Source organism: Microcaecilia unicolor, chromosome 3, assembly GCF_901765095.1.
Source record: "Microcaecilia unicolor chromosome 3, aMicUni1.1, whole genome shotgun sequence".
Taxonomy (NCBI): domain Eukaryota; kingdom Metazoa; phylum Chordata; class Amphibia; order Gymnophiona; family Siphonopidae; genus Microcaecilia; species Microcaecilia unicolor.
In genome coordinates, this window is record NC_044033.1 from 34,659,243 (window position 1) to 34,678,144 (window position 18,902).

At 42.9% G+C, this 18,902-nt stretch overlaps 1 protein-coding gene across 1 annotated transcript in view; it reads left to right on the forward strand.

Moving 5' to 3' along the window:
- The window catches only part of MSH6 (mutS homolog 6), a 71,346-nt gene that overhangs the window by 10,910 nt on the left and 41,534 nt on the right, over positions 1–18,902 (forward strand). The window contains exons 2-3 of the mRNA XM_030195825.1: positions 2,227–2,429; positions 6,585–6,757. Of these exons, the coding sequence (XP_030051685.1) occupies positions 2,227–2,429; positions 6,585–6,757 (376 nt within the window). The remainder of the gene's footprint in view (positions 1–2,226; positions 2,430–6,584; positions 6,758–18,902) is intronic.

Below are 18,902 nucleotides of genomic sequence, written 5' to 3' on the forward strand. Positions count from 1 at the left end.
TGTATACTCTGGAGGAAAGGAGGAACAGGGGTGATATGATACAGACGTTCAAATATTTGAAAGGTATTAATCCGAAAACGAATCTTTTCCGGAGATGGGAAGGCGGTAGAACGAGAGGACATGAAATGAGATTGAAGGGGGGCAGACTCAGGAAAGATGTCAGGAAGTATTTCTTCACGGAGAGGGTGGTGAACGCTTGGAATGCCCTCCCGCGGGAGGTGGTGGAGATGAAAACGGTAACGGAATTCAAGCATGCGTGGGACAGGCATAAAGGAATCTGTGCAGAAGGAATGGATCCACAGAAGCTTAGCTGAAATTGGGTGGCGGGGGGAAGAGGGGTTGGTGGTTGAGAGGCTAGGATGGGGGAGGGCAGACTTATACGGGGTCTGTGCCGGAGCCGGTGATGGGAGGCGGGACTGGTGGTTGGGAGGCGGGAAATACTGCTGGACAGACTTATACGGTCTGTGCCCTGAAAAAGACAGGTACAAATCAAGGTAAGGTATACACATATGAGTTTATCGTGGGCAGACTAGATGGACCGTGCAGGTCTTTTTCTGCCGTTATCTACTATGTTACTATGTAATACAAGAAAGTGTAAGGCCTGCATTATAACTCTAACTATCTTGATTTGATGAAGAATATCAACACGCTGTGGTCAAAGAGACTCAGACCCTTTCCCCTCTAAGAAGAATTGTAACTGGGAGGGCTCAAAGAAAACATAATTTCCATTATTTAAGAAATTAAACATTTACAGGGATATCATTTTTTATTTTTTTTTTTTTGGTTACATTTGTACCCTACGCTTCCCACTCATGGCAGGCTCAATGCGGCTTACATGGGGCAATGGAGGGTTAAGTGACTTGCCCAGAGTCACAAGGAGCTGCCTGTGCCTGAAGTGGGAATCGAACTCAGTTCCTCAGTTCCCCAGGACCAAAGTCCACCACCCTAACCACTAGGCCACTCCTCCACTGTTGCTACTATTTGAGATTCTACATGGAATGTTGCTATTCCAACATTCCATGCAGAAGTCGGCCCTTTCAGATCACCAATGTGGCCGCGCAGGCTTCTGCTTCTGTGAGTCTGACGTCCTGCACATACGTGCAGGACGTCAGACTCACAGAAACAGAAGCCTGCGCAGCCTTCTACATGGAATGTTGCTAGTGGAATAGCAACATTCCATGTAGAATGTCCAATAGTAGCAACATTCCATGTAGAATCTCCAACAGTAGCAACATTCCATGTAGAATGTCCAATAGTATCTATTTTATTTTTGTTACATTTGTACCCTGCGCTTTCCCACTCATGGCAGGCTCAATGCGGCTTACATGGGGCAATGGAGGGTTAAGTGACTTGCCCAGAGTCACAAGGAGCTGCCTGTGCCTGCAGTGGGAATCGAACTCAGTTCCTCAGTTCCCCAGGACCAAAGTCCACCACCCTAACCACTAGGCCACTCCTCCACTGTATAAATATTGAAATGTGACACCAATTGCCAAAGCCTTAGCAGGGTAAGAGAGAAAATTTCTCTTCCTGGTTTGAATCCATCTTGAAACATCACCGTTTTAATTTTTTACACGCTTTCCAAAATGAAAAAAATAATACCATCTACTTAGTTGTATATGTAGAAGCTGTCAAAGTTAGACATGGTTCTGTGTTTTGTTAACTGTCTCGGGTACTCAAGCTTATACCACATCCTGCTCTGTAGTATGATTCTTTGAAGCAGTTAGCAAAAAATAAGACTGACTGATATATTCAGTGAACTGCTAGATCTATGGATCACTGGGTATGATGAATAATATCCAGGCGTATTAAAAATTAAGGCATTGGTCCCCCCGGATTGAGGCAGGTGGGATCGTATGTACTTAGTAACTTTTTAACATTTTACCAGCTGGCCCAGTGAAAGAAGGATATGTTCTATTCGGTAATCCCATGTGAATGTGTGCATTACGTTAAGCACTGGTTTTAAGGTGAGCATTTCCTAGACAGATCTGAAACTTTAGTGTGGCTTTTTTTTCTTAGAAAAAGTGGGGGGGGGTTTTTTTATTTTTTTTTTAAAGAATTGTTTGTATAGTTGCTGATTAAGTTGTCAAAGAATGTGGTTGATGACCTAATAGAAACCCAACATACATATTTAGTAGCAGTACCCAGAAGTATTTTTTTTTCCTTTTAAGAACATTGTTTTTGCTACTACTTATTAGTAACTAAAACCGTTCTTCTCTTTCTTCCTAGCATCTCTTGTGATTTTACACCTGGAGACTTAGTCTGGGCCAAGATGGCAGGTTACCCTTGGTGGCCATGTCTTGTGTACAACCACCCGAAGGAAGGGACGCATCTCCGAGGAAAGGGCAAATCCCTTCTTGTCCATGTGCAGTTTTTTGATGACAGCCCAACAAGGGGTTGGATTGGTGTAAAATATTTAAAAGCTTATACAGGTGAGAATTTTTGTTGTTTGCTAGAGCTGTGAGTTTGAATTATAGAACCAGGTAATAATACTTGTATAGCAAAGCAGACCCAGCAATAACAATAATATGAAAAAAAAAAAAAAATTAAGGAAACTTGGGGGACATTTTATCACAGCCGGGTTTGGGCATGGCGAATCAGCCCTACCGACTGACTTGCCCAGGAGACCGGTGGTAGTTCCAGGTCTGCCATATGCAAATACTTATTTTCTAGCACCGGTGGTTATGCCTTGTGGTAATCAGCGTAGCCCGATAACTGCTGGGTTGCTGCCTGAGCCCTCACCATCTCCTAAATAGGAGGTAGTAAATGGCCGTGCAGCAATTTTTTAAATGCCACACAGCCATTTACTGCATCCTTAAACCCCCCCCCCCCCTCCAAAAAAAACAAACCCAAAAGGTGCCCTTGGCACGTGACAATCCCAGATACCGATGTCACCGCAGGCCACCTTTTACCAACACTTGGCAAAAGGGCCCCTAAAACTTTAGCTTCAAATGCTCAAGTCCAAAATTTTCAAGAGACTCCAATTTCAGAAGGGAGAGAGGAAAAAAAAAGTCAAATCCTCAAAATGCAATCCTAAAGAAAAAGACTGCTGACATGCTTAAGGTTAAAGATTACTTTAGAGGTAGGTGGCATTGCCACAGACAACTGTTTGGAAGCTAAGAAGACTGAAGAAATACTTTGCCAATTGGATTTTTATAATGTATTTACATGTAAATTTTAGTACGAAAAAAGCACCCAGTTGTAGCACCCCTGGGCACAGCAAGAGAAACGGTCTGCTCCTTTTCTGTGTTTCTTTGGAGACCTTGGGGAATATTATAACTTCACAGTTCAGGAACGGTTTTTGCTGGTATTTTAAAGTTTTAAAAAGCCGTTCCTGATCTGAGCTTAAGGCTTCTCTTATTGACCTATGTGCATTCACTTTGCCGCTCCCCAGTACCTCTCCACTCTTGTCTCTCCCTACGCCCCTCCCTCGGGTACTCCGTTCTGTACATAAATCTCTTGTCTGTCCCCTTCTCCTCTACTGCTAATTCCAGACTCTGTTCCTTTTATCCCGCTGCACCTCACGCCTGGAATAGACTTCCCGAGCCTGTACGTCTAGCCCCGTCTTTGGCCGTTTTCAAGTCCAGACTAAAAGCCCACCTCTTTGACGCTGCTTTTGACTCCTGACTCCTAACCTCTACTCACTTGCCCTGTCCTTTTATCCCCACCTCTTTAATTCCCTTACCTATCTTATTTAGATTGTAAGCTCTTTGAGCAGGGACTGTCTTTTCGTGTATGGTGTACAGTGCTGCGTATGCCTTGTAGCGCTATAGAAGTGATGATTAGTAGTAGTAGTAAGGCTAAAGCCAAAATCAAATTACCAGGGGTTGCCATATGAGAGAACATTCCAGAAATAGCTAATGCATCCAGTATACCCATTTCTTGAGTAGTTAGGAAAGATAATATACCAAAGTAAACAGTGGTAGATTCTCAACACTCCTATCACCTCATTAAGATATTTCCTTAATGTATCCCTTGGGGAAACAGTAGGAACCCATGGAAAGTTCAATAAATACAAATTGCAGTGTTTGATTTTCACACAATCTACCAACCCACCCATCACCACCCGTTTGAACAGATTGACCAGAATCTACCATTTCTAAGGTTCCAACCCATTCATCCCTTTTACTAATCCGCATAGGCGCCTACGTGCACCTAACGCGTACCAAAATAGACTTACCACCCGACTACCGCGTGGCTCTTGTGGTAATTTCATTTTTGGCGTGCGTCTGAAAAATATCTTTTCTGGCGCGCATAGTGGACGAGCACCAAGTGGCATCTGACATGCATAGGTCATTACTGCCCAAATTCTTTACCGCTAGGTCTATGGCTGGCGATAGGGGGGGTACTGTGAAGAAACAGTGTGTGTTAAACCTGTAAAATTGCTTTTATTATGTCCTGACGTGCATTTCTCTAGTTTGGCCAGCAGATGTTGCATGTTTATACTTAAAACGGTTATAAGAGGACTGAGTTCTTTTTCTTTTAGTTGGCACATAGATAATAGGAAGTGCCTGTAGTGATGTAACCAGTTTTTATTTGAAACTTGACTGTTCCTGGGCTCTGATTGACCTGGAGTTTGAAATTACCCAGCAGATGCTGGCTGTTGCTTCAATTTCAGTCTGGGAGAAGAGAGAGAGACACATCTTTGCTGAGGTTCTGTGAACAGGTATATATCCTGACCTTCCTATTAACTGTTTACAGTATATGGATGTTTAGTTAGTGTTATAATTGATCCATTTTTCAGTTACCTGTTGTTTGCCGATTGCACATTTTTTGTTCATTGTTTCAGTGTGAGAATAAACACGTTTGTTTGTTCTGCCTGTCTGGACTGATAAAGAATCCTGGTGGTTTGTGTGTTGGGTCTGTGAGTGCTTTCTGATTTTAATAAAGGACTCCTGTTGTCTCAGTCTTGAAGGTGCAGTTGTGCTTTTCTTCTTGGCTTTGCTATTTGTGTATACTGTTTTTCCCTCTCTGGTTACTTTGTGTTGTTTGTGGGACAGCAAAGAGGACAGCCAGCATCTATGGTCTCGATTGCTAGATGGATTAAAGAGGCGGTTTTGTCCGCTTACTTGCTGTGTGATAAGACTGCGCCGGTGGTGTTGCAGGCGCATTCTACAAGGGCATAGGCTACCACATGGGCGAAGCATTCACTTACACCTCCACTTGATACTTGCAGGGCTGCTACTTGTTCTTTTCTGCACTCTTTCGTCCGACATTATAGGTTTGACGTTTAGTCTCAGCAGGACACGTCTTTTGGTGCTTCCGTGTTGATCTGGGATCTTTCCCACCCTTGGTGAGTACTGCTTTGGTAGTTTCCATTCATCGGGAGTGGTCTAGAGTCTCCTTTAGTTTTTCCAGGAAGGTGTGTGTTTTCCTCGAGTGTCGCGGGGATATTTTGTTTATTTATTTTTGCTTATTTCTTTTCCCAGGGTTCTGTTGGTTATTCCACTGTTTTAGGTTTTTCTGCTCTTTATTACTGCTTGGCTATGTGAAATACTGAGCAGGTCAGGGTTGCATAGTTCCTTATACAGATATCACTAGTCAGTCGTTCTCACTCTCCCTCTACTGGTAGGAGAGCATATTACCCACTTGTTGGGAATTGTCTGGAGAGACTCAAGGAAAGTAGCAGGTAAGATCTAATTTCTCCAGTATCTACATATCTTAAAAACTTTTTTCAGAGGATATGGTACAACTTACCTTATCTGAAAGATTTGGACAAGGTCCTGGTGGAAGAGTCCATAAACCACTGTTAAACAATCTTGGGGGAAAAGCTACTGTTTAGGTTAAGCAGTATAGAATGTAGTTGCTTTTTCGGATCTCGGTCAAGTACTTGTGGAAATAGTATTGGGCTTGATGAATCTTTGGTCTGACCCAGTATGGCAGTTCTATGTTTTTATGACCTGCCAAAACTTCTCTGACTGGTCCTCTATCCTGGGATGTACCTTGTCTTGCCCCTTTGGCTTTGTCCACTTTTCAATTTGGCAAGGTCCTCATGTATCCCTTCTTCTGTGAACAGTGAGGTATGTAGAGACCACATTATCCACTCTTCTATGAACATATGAGGAACTTACACACTGAAAATGGACACCGCTTGGTGTCTTAATAAGGTGCTCAAAGGTTATGGCAGGTCAGCTGAAGGATATATTGAATAGATATTTGGAGATTGGCATGGTTTCACATGATGGGAGAAGAGCACGCATAGTTCCTCTCCATAAAAACAGTAGCAGAAGAGGTTTAGAACTACTATGGCTTCCCATTTTCAGGTTTTCTTTTTCCCTTCAGACATGTTAACAGCAAAAATACGATTCCCAGGGCTTGCCAAATCTGTCCTGGGGACCCCACATCCAATTAGGTTTTCAGACTGTCCACAATGAACGAGTGAGTTCATTCTGCATATGCGGTGGACAGATAAGAGGGGGATAATGTAGGGTTTCCCAAATCTGTCAACCATGTAAATGTTTGACTGTTTCCATGTAGTCTTACTATCTGACAGTGGATAAAAATGACATGCTTTTATTCATGATGGTTTACATGTTTTATATTGCCGTACCAGCTTTCATGATCAGTTTTGTGTGTATAATTTGTAGGCTCGGATCATAAGGATGCCATGAAGGGCGGAGTGTTTTTTAACAGTAAGCCCGAAATCCAGAATGCAATGAAAATGGCAGATGAGGCTGTGTGCAAAAGCCAAGCCCAGCGACTGGAGCTAGCAGTGTGCAGTGAGCCTTCAGAGGAGGAGGACGAGGAAGAGCAGATGGAGGTAACTACTACTATTCTGCTTATTAGCTTTCTTTGGATGGAGGGGAAGGAAAGAGAAAGCTGTGGTTAGATAACTCTGCTACATAATTTATTTTCCTTGAGCAGAGAGCTGTTATCACACGATAGATAAAGGTCAAAGCCAACTCCAGCCTATCCAAATCCATCTTGTCATTTGTGGGACCCAGACCGTAAAAGTCTGCCCAGCACTGTCCTTGGTTCCAGCTACTGAAGTTGCCATTGAAGCCCTTTCCAGACACGGACCTACAAAGACTGCCTGGCACCGGCCTTAGGGGCCCTTTTACAGAGCGGCGGTAAGCCCAACACAGGCTTACTGTTCGCTGTTCCGGAACTACCAATGCGGCCACCAGCGGTAGTCCCACCCCCAGTGCGCACCATTTCCGGGGGAAAATGAAAACCCCTGGAAATAGCTTGCACGGTGATAACCCGGTGGTAATCCAGGTTTTGCTGTGCACTTCCCGGTTGCTGGCGGGGTAGCGTGAGATACCTTATCGCCACCTCGGTGGGAGGCGGTAAGGGCTCCCTGCCGCATGGCCGTGCGGTTACTATTCTCTTACCGCATGGCCGTGTGTGTCTGGGGGGCTTTTTTTTTTTTTTTACCTGTTGTGATACAAAGGGCCCTGGCGCAGGAAAAACGGCCCCCCGCCACTAGTGCAGGGCCTTTTTTCCCCGCAGCTTGTTAAAGGACCCCTTAGTTCTTTACAGCCAGAGTAGCTGTCCAAACGTCACCCACACATCCACCCCCCCTGCAGCCAATTAAGTGTTTTTTTTTTTAATGTATTTTTGTTTTCTACCATCTGTTTTGTAAGTAGGGTTCCTCTGTGTTCATTCCACACCTTTTTGAATTCAGTCACTGTTTTTGTCTCTACCACCTCCTTTGGGAGGGCATTCCAGGCATCGACCACCCTTTCCGTGAAAAAGAACTTCCTGACATTACTCCTAAGTCTATCACCCTGCAACCTCAGCTCACGTCCTCTGCTTTTATCATTTCCCCTTCTCTGGAAGAGATTTGTTTCTTTATTAATACCTTTCAAGTATTTAAACGTATGTATATCTCCCCTGTCCCTCCATTTTCCCTGGTACAAAATAAGTACCTGAATATATGTAAACTGCTTTGAATGTGTATCTGGATTTTCAAAAGGCGTTTTGACAAGGTGCCTCATGAAAGGCTACAGAGGAAATTGGAGGGTCATGGGATAGGAGGTAATGTCCTATTGTGGATTAAAAACTGGTTGAAGGATAGGAAACAGAGAGTGGGGTTAAATGGGCAGTATTCACAATGGAAAAGGGTAGTTAGTGGGGTTCCTCAGGGGTCAGTGTTAGGACCGCTTCTCTTTAATATATTTATAAATGATTTAGAGATGGGAGTAACTAGCGAGGTAATTAAATTTGCTGATGACACAAAGTTATTCAGAGTTGTTAATTACAGAAGGACCTTACGAGACTGGGAGACTGGGCGGCTAAATGGCAGATGACGTTTAATGTGAGCAAGTGTAAGGTGATGCATGTGGGAAAAAAGAACCCGAATTATAACTACGTCATGCAAGGTTCCACGTTAGGAGTTACGGTTCAAGAAAGGGATCTGGGTGTCGTCGTTGATAGTACACTGAAACCTTCTGCTCAGTGTGCTGCTGCGGCTAGGAAAGCGAATAGAATGTGGACTCATCACCCATGATCCTTCCCTTTCAAGCAGTGCATCACGGGAACAGTGAAGGCACAGGATTGGAGCAGGACTGCACACATCACCCTCCCATGATTCTCCCAGTCCTCTTCCTGCACTTGATCCTAGGAGAATGAGAACTGATGTGTTCTGAGTGTGGTGCGCTCATTACAGCCTAAAAATCACTATTGATATAAGGTCTGTAGTGCTTTCTAAAATGGCGGAAGAGCAACAAGACAATTCAATCAGTGATTATAGATGGAAAATTATTTTCATTATCTAAGCAAGACGGTAAAAAGATTAATGTAAAATGCATGCTATGTCCAATCAAGACTTCAAATACGCAGATAGGTGCTACATCGAATTTACTAAAACATTTGAACGTAAGAGATCTAATTTATCTAATTCATTTAATGAACCAACATTAAAGTTTAATAAAGTTATGCATTCTTTTTGAAAGTGTCTGTTTATAATTCTTATTTCTTACGGTCCATAAAAGCAAGGTGAATGCTTACACCAAGCAAAGAAAAGGAATGCAGAAGACCAGCAGCATATACATCAATTGAAAAATTGGCCTCAGGAACCTCAAGGGACTAGGAAAATCTGCATTTGTGAAAAACAGTCATTGACATAATTTCAAACCATTCCTGTTACACAAAACAAAGTTGACAAACTGGTGATGAACTATACTATCAGTGAAATGAGATCGTTGTGCACAATGGAGAGGAAAGTCTTTGAAGACTTATTTGCTGATTTTTCACCATCACACACTGTTCTGTGTTGAAAAACGTTGACAAAACGACTGGAAGACAACTTTAGCTTCCTCTTGTGTGGTATTTGCCAGCAGATTGCAGAAAAACCCGAATTTTGACAACAGTAGATATATGGAGCTGTGCGGGGTTTTTTTTTTTTTTTTTAAGTTTTATTGATATAACAGCACACTGGATTAAAGATGACCTGAAGAGAGAGTCATTTACACTAGCATGTTCCTGCTTCGTGGATAGCCATACCTTTGATAGAATTACTGAACATATCATCAGTGTTCACTCAGACTTTGGACTGGACCGCAACAAGATTACTTATACTGTCGCAGATAATGGATCGAATTTGATTAAAGCATTCGCAGAGTATCAGGAAAAAGAAAGTGAAGTAGAAGAGACGGATTTGGATGAAGTTAGGACTGGACTTTCGAGGATGAGTGTTTTTGATCTTGACGTAGCAGATGAAGTAAAAAGAGTAGACATGGACAACATTTTGTCTGGAGAATCAGAACAAAATGATGGTGCGCAAGCCATATGCTTAATCTGATTACAACCACCAATTTCCAAAAGTTAATAGCCCCTGATAGAAGCAGTTACAAGCTCCAGTTATTAGCAGAGTGTTCCAAACTTTGGAACAGCTAAGTAGAAATACAAAGGCTTTAGAAGCTGTCGAGTCTATAATAGGTTTGTCTGTTTGCACTCCTGGTGAGACTAGATGGAATGCAACATACGATACTGTCCAGTGCCATATGGAACCACGTGCTCGTGACAAACTTTCAGCTGTAAGAGATACTCTGGATGTGTCTCAGTTCAAGAAGATCGAATTAGATATTCTTCAGGAATACCTAATGATTGTTATCTATTGCCATGGCCTTGGATAAACTTCAAAGAGAGAATGACTGTTAGGATTACACATGCTGACTGTTAGCAGGTAGGAAAGAATTTCTGACTATTGCATCTTCTGTTCTGTTTTGTTGCAGAAGAATTTAGTAACTGTGTTGAAATACACTTCCCTCATCTTTTTGAGTATTTTAGTAACTGTAAGGTTTATGCAGCAGCAGTCTGTCATCCTAATTTCATGTTGCAGTGGGAATCACCTGACAAAGATTGGGTGAAATCAACCTTTCTAGATGAAGCAAGAAAAATCAGTTCACATGTTGGTGAAACAAATCAAGGTGACTCCATGACTAGAGTAGATGATCTCTTTGGTTTTGATGATGGTGAAAATCCTGGCACTGAATCAGAAAACTCAGCTGCAAAGGTCTATCAATTAGCAACATGCATAAATTTCCTCATCACTATTAATATTATAATGACTAAATATTTGCACATTTAATGTAGAATATAAATAATTTAGAGGTCAAAATCTCTTATTGAGCTTGTTTTAACTCTCTAGACATTTAACTTTTTTAAATTGAAATTTGAAAATAAACTACAGTAGAAATGAAATCACAATACAATTAAATTGTACCATTATCATAATGGAAAGAAAAAACCGACTCATTCAATTCTCCACATTACGGAAGCTAACAATGTAGAGAAGAGAGAGAAAATGTACAAAACAATAAGGGTAATACAGTCTAACTCCCCCTCTACACATCCTTTCCCAGAGGAAAAATATCAAAGAAACAAGTTATATTTACTTATTCAAAAGGAAAGCCTTCAGTTGAGGAGGATCATTAAACACATAATTAGTCTGTTGATAAGAAAATAATGTCTACAAGGAAACCGTAAGAAAAGGTAGCTCCAACAACTAATGCTTTAGCTTTTAATTGAAGAAATGGTGTCCTCAGCTGGGTAGCTCTACAAACGTCATTTGTTAATTTTTTAATAACTACTTTGAGCTTTAAACATTTTGATTTTTAACAATGTTGCATTGTGTTTTTAAGGTGACAATAGATTGCCTGTGCCATCTGGGGGAGCCATGCTCAAATTCCCTCAACTGCTTGAATTAGTATCCAGTGGTCAAGCTGCTATTTTTCAAGATAAATGCAACATTGCCATCCACCTTGACTGCAGTTGTGGATGCGGAAGTGCATTGGAGGGTTATAGGTTTCAGGAAAAGAAACCCAGTGGTATGGGGGTTTAGGCCTGTTGTAACGGCAAGTGGAGAAAAACTAGGCTGCCTGCAGATAAGTTAGTTTTTCAGGAACAACAGCAATATTGTACAAACCAGGTTAAATTTGCAAAAGCGGAATATTTTAAATAGCCTGTCATGCAAGCCCCTTGTCCAGCTCGAATTGTATATCGAGTTTTGCGTGATTTTAATCTGGATGTGCGTGTTCGAGTCATTACTGAAGCTGAATGTGGAAGCATTGGCGAGATTTTCGGCTATGGTGATGAGTTTACAGGAAGATATAGAGAAGGATGTTAATGTAGGGAAATGTGTTAAGGAAAACTCGATTAGACTTGAGTTTGGGAGGGATAGAATAGAGCGATAAGGAAGGATAGGGTGTTTTTCTTTATCCTACTCGGGAAGAGTTTGCCTGTATAGCTTTTAATCTACATGAGGGATCGACTATGGGTCTGATTCCACTGTCCTGGTTGAGAAATCTGTCTTATGGTCTGTTGTGTTTTATTGCATTTCCTAGTGTGTAAGAGCTTGGAGGAAGAAGGGACTGTTCCTGCTGAATGGGGGGGAAAATCAGTGGTTCATCCTATTCAGAAGGATTTGAATAAGGATAGTAGGGAGGTCACTAATTAGAGGACTTTTTCAAATCTTTGTAGCGTAGCGAAATTAGTTGAGAAGATTGTGGTGGGCCATCTGGACAGGTTGGAGGCCCTTAATCCCTATCAATCAGGGTTTTGATTGGGTCATGGGATTGAAACATTCCTGACCCTTTTGCTTTCTAATGTTAGAGGGCAGGTGGACAGAGGTAGGGTTGCACTGGCTGACATCTTGCAGAACTAGCTCTCTATATAAAACGCACCTCCAACGTTCTAATGAAGCCTCACTTTCCCAACATTCTAAAAGTGAAGTGGCTGAGATCACTTTTCCTCCATGAGTGTCTGCCCTGCCCACGTGTCAAACGTGATGACGTTGAGGGCAGAGCACTGACACTGAACGAATGGCATCATCAACCCGTTGCTAAGCGACGAAACGCCACTGCTCCACCACCCCCACTCCCGTCCTACATCAGCTCAGCGACGCTACCCCCCCCCCCCCCCCTCCATCCGATACAAAAAAAAAATGAAACTGCAAAAATGCTTTTAAAAAGGAAGCGGGGCACCAAAGGCAGCCATCGGTTGTCAGCTGTGCATCCGCTCCTCCTCTCACCTCTCGCGTCGCTGCGCAGTGCTGTCCTCTGGGGTTCTTCTCAAGGGGCAGTGACGTCAAAGGTGAGAAGAGGAGCGGATGCACAGCTGACAAACGATGGCTGGCTGCAGGGCCCCGCTTCCTTTTTAAAACCATTTTTAAAGGTACAATTTGATTTTTTTTGGTTTTGTATCGGACGGAGGGGGGTGGGGGGGGAGTGGCGCTGAGCTGATGTAAGACGGGGGGGGGGGGGTGAGCGGTGGCAACCTGTTTGGGGGGGAGGGTGGAGCACTGGCTGGTGCGACCTTGGGGGGTGGAGGGTGGAGCACTGGCTTGTGCAACGTCGGGGGTGAGTAGAGGGGGGAGCGGTGGCAACGTGGGTGGGTGGAGGGTGGTGAGGTGGCAACTTGGGGGTGAGGGATGAGGGGCGGCGACTTTGGGGGGCGTGGCGGAGGGAGTATACTGCGCCTCCAACGTTGCAATGGGACGTCATCTGTCGTCCTGAGGCCAGAGGGGAGGGGGGAGGGAGACGGAAGGGGGAGGGGTCCTGAGACCACAGGGGGAAAGGGGGGCTCCTGAGAGGAGGGGGAAAGAAGGGGGGAGGGGTCCTGCGACCACACAGAGGGAGGGGGTGAGGTATCTCCAGTGCTTTTTTTGTAGAAAAAAAGGTGCCGGTACTCATTATGGGCGGGGTCACCGCATATGGCTCCACCCCTATGATAGCCACACCCACATTAACCACACCCCCTATACCAGCCATGGCGCATATAAACAGACATCATTGAAAATATTATAGTACTATAGGAGAAAAAAATAACGTGATTTTTTTTCATTATAAATAATCTCTGTAAGCTCTTACAGCTCCAGTATACCCAGTTCAAAATAAGACAGCCAATGTAAATTCTCAAATTGGACATATTAGAAAAAACTCTAAAATGAAAATAAAATGATTTTTTTCTACCTTTGTTGTCTGGTGACTGTTTTTCTTTCCATATTGGGCCCAGTCTGTGATTCTGCTTTCCTTTGTTTTCGCTTAACTCTTCTGTGCCATTTGTCATTTTTGTCTCCTTTTTCTTTGCTTTCTTCAATATTTTTCAGGCTCTCTCTCTGTCCAGATTTAATTCATTCTTACTATCCATTCTTTAATTTCCTTCATCTACCTGTGGCTTTTCATCTTTTCCTCACCCTTGTTCTCCCCATGCCCCTTCCTCTTATTCTCCAATCTTTCTCTATTCCCCTTTTCCATCCAGCAGCTCTGCTTTCTCTCCCCATCCTTCCAGTGTCTCCCCTATTTCTTTCTGCATTCTTCCATCCAGCGTCTTCCCTCTTTCTCTCCCCATCCTTCCGTTTTCCCTCTCTCTCTCCCCATTCTTCCATCTGTTTTTCCCTCTCTCTCTCCCCAATCCTTCCATCTGTTTTTCCCTCTCTCTCTCCCCAATCCTTCCATCTGTTTTTCCCTCTCTCTCTCCCCAATCCTTCCATCTGTGTTTTCCCTCTCTCTCCCCATCCTTCCATCTGTTTTTCCCCTCTCTCCCCAATCCTTCCCTCTGTTGGTTTCCCTCTCTCTCCCCAATCCTTCCCTCTGTTGGTTTCCCTCTCTCTCCCCAATCCTTCCCTCTGTTGGTTTCCCTCTTTCTCTCCCCAATCCTTCCCCCCCCCCCTTCCCCGCGACACTCCGGGCGAGTCCTGCACTTAGTTTTTTTTTTTTTAAGACTCAGAACGTGCGAACGATGCAGCCGGCAGCGATTGAAAGAGGCTGTCTGGGCTGGCGTCTGCGTCGGAGCTTCCCTCACCCTCTGCGAGTCCCGCCTTCGTTGTTACAACTTCCTGTTTTGCGGGACTCGCAGAGGGTGAGGGAAGCTCCAACGCAGACGCCAGCCCAGACAGCCTCTTTCAATCGCTGCCGGCTGCATCGTTCGCGTGTTCTGAGTCTTAAAAAAAAAAAAAACTAAGTGCAGGACTCGCCCGGAGTGTCGCGGGGGGCGGGGGCGGGCAAAAAAAGGTGCCGGTACGCCGTACCGTTGCGTACCGGCACAAAAAAAGCACTGGGTATCTCTGGCGCACACACAGTGTCTCTCTCACTCTCATACACTGTCCACCACACACTCTGTCTCACACTGTCACATTCACACACTCGCACACACTCTCTCACAGACACACTCGCACCCACAGTCACTCTCACACACACTCTCTCAAACATACACACACCGAGGAAAACCTTGCTAGCGCCCGTTTCATTTGTCAGAGACAGGCCTTTTTTACTAGTTTTTAATAATATATAATTTATCTTTAAAATCTAGAATGGTACCAGAATGTAACGCTGATTTTTTAAAAAGGTTCCAGAGGTAACATAGTAAATGATGGCAGATAAAGACCTGAACGGTCCATCCAGTCTGCCCAACAAGATAAACTCACTTTACATGGTATGTGATACTTTATACCCGAGTTTGATTTGTCCCTGCCTTTCTCAGGGCACAGACCATAAAAGTCCGCCCAGCACTGTTCCTGTACTAAACGTTCTGAAGCTAACGTCAAAACCCCTTAAAATTTACACTCCAGCCTCTCCGTATCTATTCAGTCACGATTAAGGCACAGACCGTAGAAGTCCGCCCTGTACTGGTTTTACTCTTCAAATACCGGTGTCGCCATCTAATCTCTGCTAAGATTCCGTAGATCCATTCCTTCTAAACAGGATTCCTTTGTGTTTATCCCACACGTTTGAATTCTTCTATTTGTTTCATTTCTGGCCATATGCTAATGTTACCGTTAGCTTACAGTCATTTAAAATATTAACGCGGGAGCTCACCCTTAGGGTAGTCTCCTATATCAGTATATAGGGCTATCCTAGGGGATGTGTGAGTTGTGCGGCTGCACAGAATGCAAGAGAAATATGGGTCCAAATGTACTGGTCTAGTCATCCACTGATGACTAGACTTGGGAAATATATGTTGGTTTATTATTTCTTAGACCCCTGATGCAGGCCGATTGGGCCGAAACACGAATCATGTCGGGTCGTGTTCCATGTTTTTAGAAGATTTCTGAATAAACTCTGGTTTGAACATCAGCTGTGAGGTGTTTTGTTACTCTACTTTTTTCCTTTTGGTCCAAATTCACTCCCATTGTCTCTCCTGAGTGGGCATGATTCCAGCTCAGGACACTCATGTCAGCATAGTCCGCTATATGACGGTTATTGGCTGGAGAAACACACTGTCCTAGCAGTCATGCACAGGGGCGTAGCCAGACTTCACAGTGGGAGGGGGCCAGAGCCCGAAGTTGGGAGCACATTTGAACCGGGAAATTATAGACGGGTGAGTCTGATGTCAGTGCCGGGCAAAATGGTAGATAACTATTATAAAGAACAAAATTACAAAGCATATTCAAAAGCATGGATTAAAGAGACAGCCAACATGGATTTAGTGAAGGAAAATCAATCTATTATATAAGACTTGAATTGAATTACATTTCTTTGAAGGAGTGAACAAACGTGGATAAAAGAGAGCCAGATATTGTGTAGGATTTTCTAAAAGCGTTTGACAAAGTACCTCATGAAAGACTCCAGAGGAAATTGGAGAGTCATGGGATGGGAGGTAGTGTTCTATTGTGGATTAAAAACTGGTTAAAAGATAGAAAACAGAGAGTAGGGTTAAATGGTCAGTATTCTCAATGGAGAAGGGTAGATTGTAAGCTCTTTGAGCAGGGACTGTCCTTCTTCTATGTTTGTGCAGCGCTGCGTATGCCTTGTAGCGCTATAGAAATGCTAAATAGTAGTAGTAATAGTAGATAGTGGGGTTCCATAGGGGTCAGTGCTGGGACCTCTGCTTTTTAGCATATTTATAAATGATCTAGAGATGAGTAACTAGTGAGGTAAATAAATTTGCTGACGACACAAAGTTATTCAAAGTTGTGAAATCACAAGAGGATTGTGAAAAATTACAAGAGGAAATTACGAGACTGGGAGACTGGGCATCCAAATGGCAGATGATGTTGCTCCTTGGTGTGACCGCACCTTGAATATTATGTGCAATTCTGTTCACCGCATCTAAAAAAAATATGTAGTGGAATTAGAAAAGGTACAGAGAAGGGCGACAAAAATGATAAAGGGGATGGGACGACTTCCCAATGAGGAAAAGCTAAAGTGGCTAGGGCTCTTCAGCTTGGAGAAAAGACGGCTGAGGGGGAGATATGATAGAGACCTATAAAATAATGAATGGAGTGGAACGGGTAGATGTGAATTGCTTGTTTACTCTTTCCAAAAATACTAGGACTAGGGTGCATGCAATGAAGCTACAAAGCAGTAAATTTAAAACAAATCAGATAAAATATTTCTTTACTTAACGTGTAATTAAACTCTGGAATTTGTTGCCAGAGAATGTAGTAAAAGCAAAAGCAGTTATCTTAGCGGGGTTTAAAAAAAGTTTTGAATAGCTTCCTACAAGAAAAGTCCATAAGTCATTATGAATGTGGACTTTGGGAAAATCCACTGCTTAATTCTAGGATAAGCAGCATAAAATGTACTGTTTTGGGATCTTAACGGGTACTTGTAACCTGGATTGGCCACTGTTGGAAACAGAATGTTGGACTTCAGGACCTTCGGTCTGTCCCAGTATGGCAATACTTATGTACTTATGTGTATGTACTTCTGGTTCAGTGTTGATCACAATAAAGAGACTGGTCATTTCCAGGAAATACATAAACGATTGATACAAAACAGACCTATTAAACCTTATAAATCGGGTATGATTCAATACAAATTTCTTAAATTGTTTATCTGTTTCTGGAATTGTCTATAATTGATTATCCTAGAAAATAATGTGCGTTGGATAAATTTATCCAAGCAAGCTGCCTGGTAGGAAAAGAGTTACCTAAAATTTAGTCCTTTTCGTTGAGTATTGTATTGATTGATAAACTAATAAAGCTAATGATCTAGTAATCCTAGATTTCTGCAGCAAAACAAAATGATGCATAAGAAATGAAAGGGCAAAACCATTCAATCTTGTACAGGAAACAGTAAAATTTAAATCTTATTCTGGGAAGCCAAAGCTAGAGGTCCTAAAAATTCAGTAGCACACGGTGCTCAATTTAGCTCTTTACTTGGCTGCAGATAGTAAAGACTTGCCTGCTTGGTGTGAAGATGGTGGACTTTGCCTACGTAGTATTTTAGACAGCGCAGGGGAGAAGCTGGCTGTCTGTGAATGGCTTCCAGTGACATAAACTGCAGGAGTGAGGTTTGGTTAACCAAATTTAGGCTTTTAAGTTTAAAATATAGAACATCAAGATTAGCATTCTAAGAAATGCTCCCATCTACAGGACCTAGGAGGCAGGCAGAGCTCTGGAGTCTCTGTGCATAGATGAGATGATATTACAGGGAGGAGAGATTTAAATTTCTTAGTAGCTGGGCAACATCCTGAGAAGGAGGAAGCTTTGGTTAATGGGTTAATGGCTGACTAAGAATTACAAGAACTTTTTGTTTAAGAGCAGATTTTTTTTCTTTGATTTGGGGGGGGGGGGGGGAGACTAGGGTTGCCTTTGGCTTGTGCCATTTCCTGATGCAGTACTGCATAGCTTGCCTGATCACAGGCTGTGATCTTACATTTTAAGAATTCCCTGTTTTTTCATATATTGGTACACAAATGAGCTGTAGAATCAGAACACAAGTGGTTCCTGCTCATAGCATAGCTGAGTCCGACTCCGGACCCTGCATTTCCTCAGAACATCTATCGGCTGTTTTGACCAGAATTGCAAATTATCTTGTGCTCAGTGGAGGTTCTAGATGACATAAATGACTATTCCTCTGTTCCAGAGGTTCTTTACGCTGTCCTTGAGGGCACAGCCAGCCAGTCAAGTTTGCAGGATATCCCCAATAAATATGCATGAGAGATTTGCATACAGTGCTAGTAGTGCATGAAAATCTCTCATGCATATTTATTGTGGATATCCTGAAAACCTGATTGGCTAGGTGTGTCCCAAAAACTAGGTTGAGAACCCCTGCTCTTTTCCATTGGTGATCACTTGAGATGTTGCTACATGAGTTCCCGGGCCAGCATTGCAAGTGTTTAAAGCAGGATTTCTGGAGACCAGATTTGTGTTGATAAATATTGCAGTAAACTGTTCTCACCTTTGTGTGTGTGAGATTTTAGCCAGTTGATGCTGCCAAAATACCAGCCCTGAGGGGGATGGGGATTGGGTATACTTATGGTACTTTGATAGAAATAACAATGCATGTTGCTGCATGTATAACATCACTGGGGAGGGTAGACTGACATCCCTGTTTCTGGAAATTTTTGCCCATCCTGCTTTGGAGAAAGTTACTGAAAGATCTCACACTCCCTTGCAGGAACAATGACTTAAATAGAGGGATGAGAAACAGTTTGATTTTTATATTAGCCCCTTGTTAATAATTTATCATTAAAATAAGATGATCGTAAGAATACAATATCATTATTATAAATAC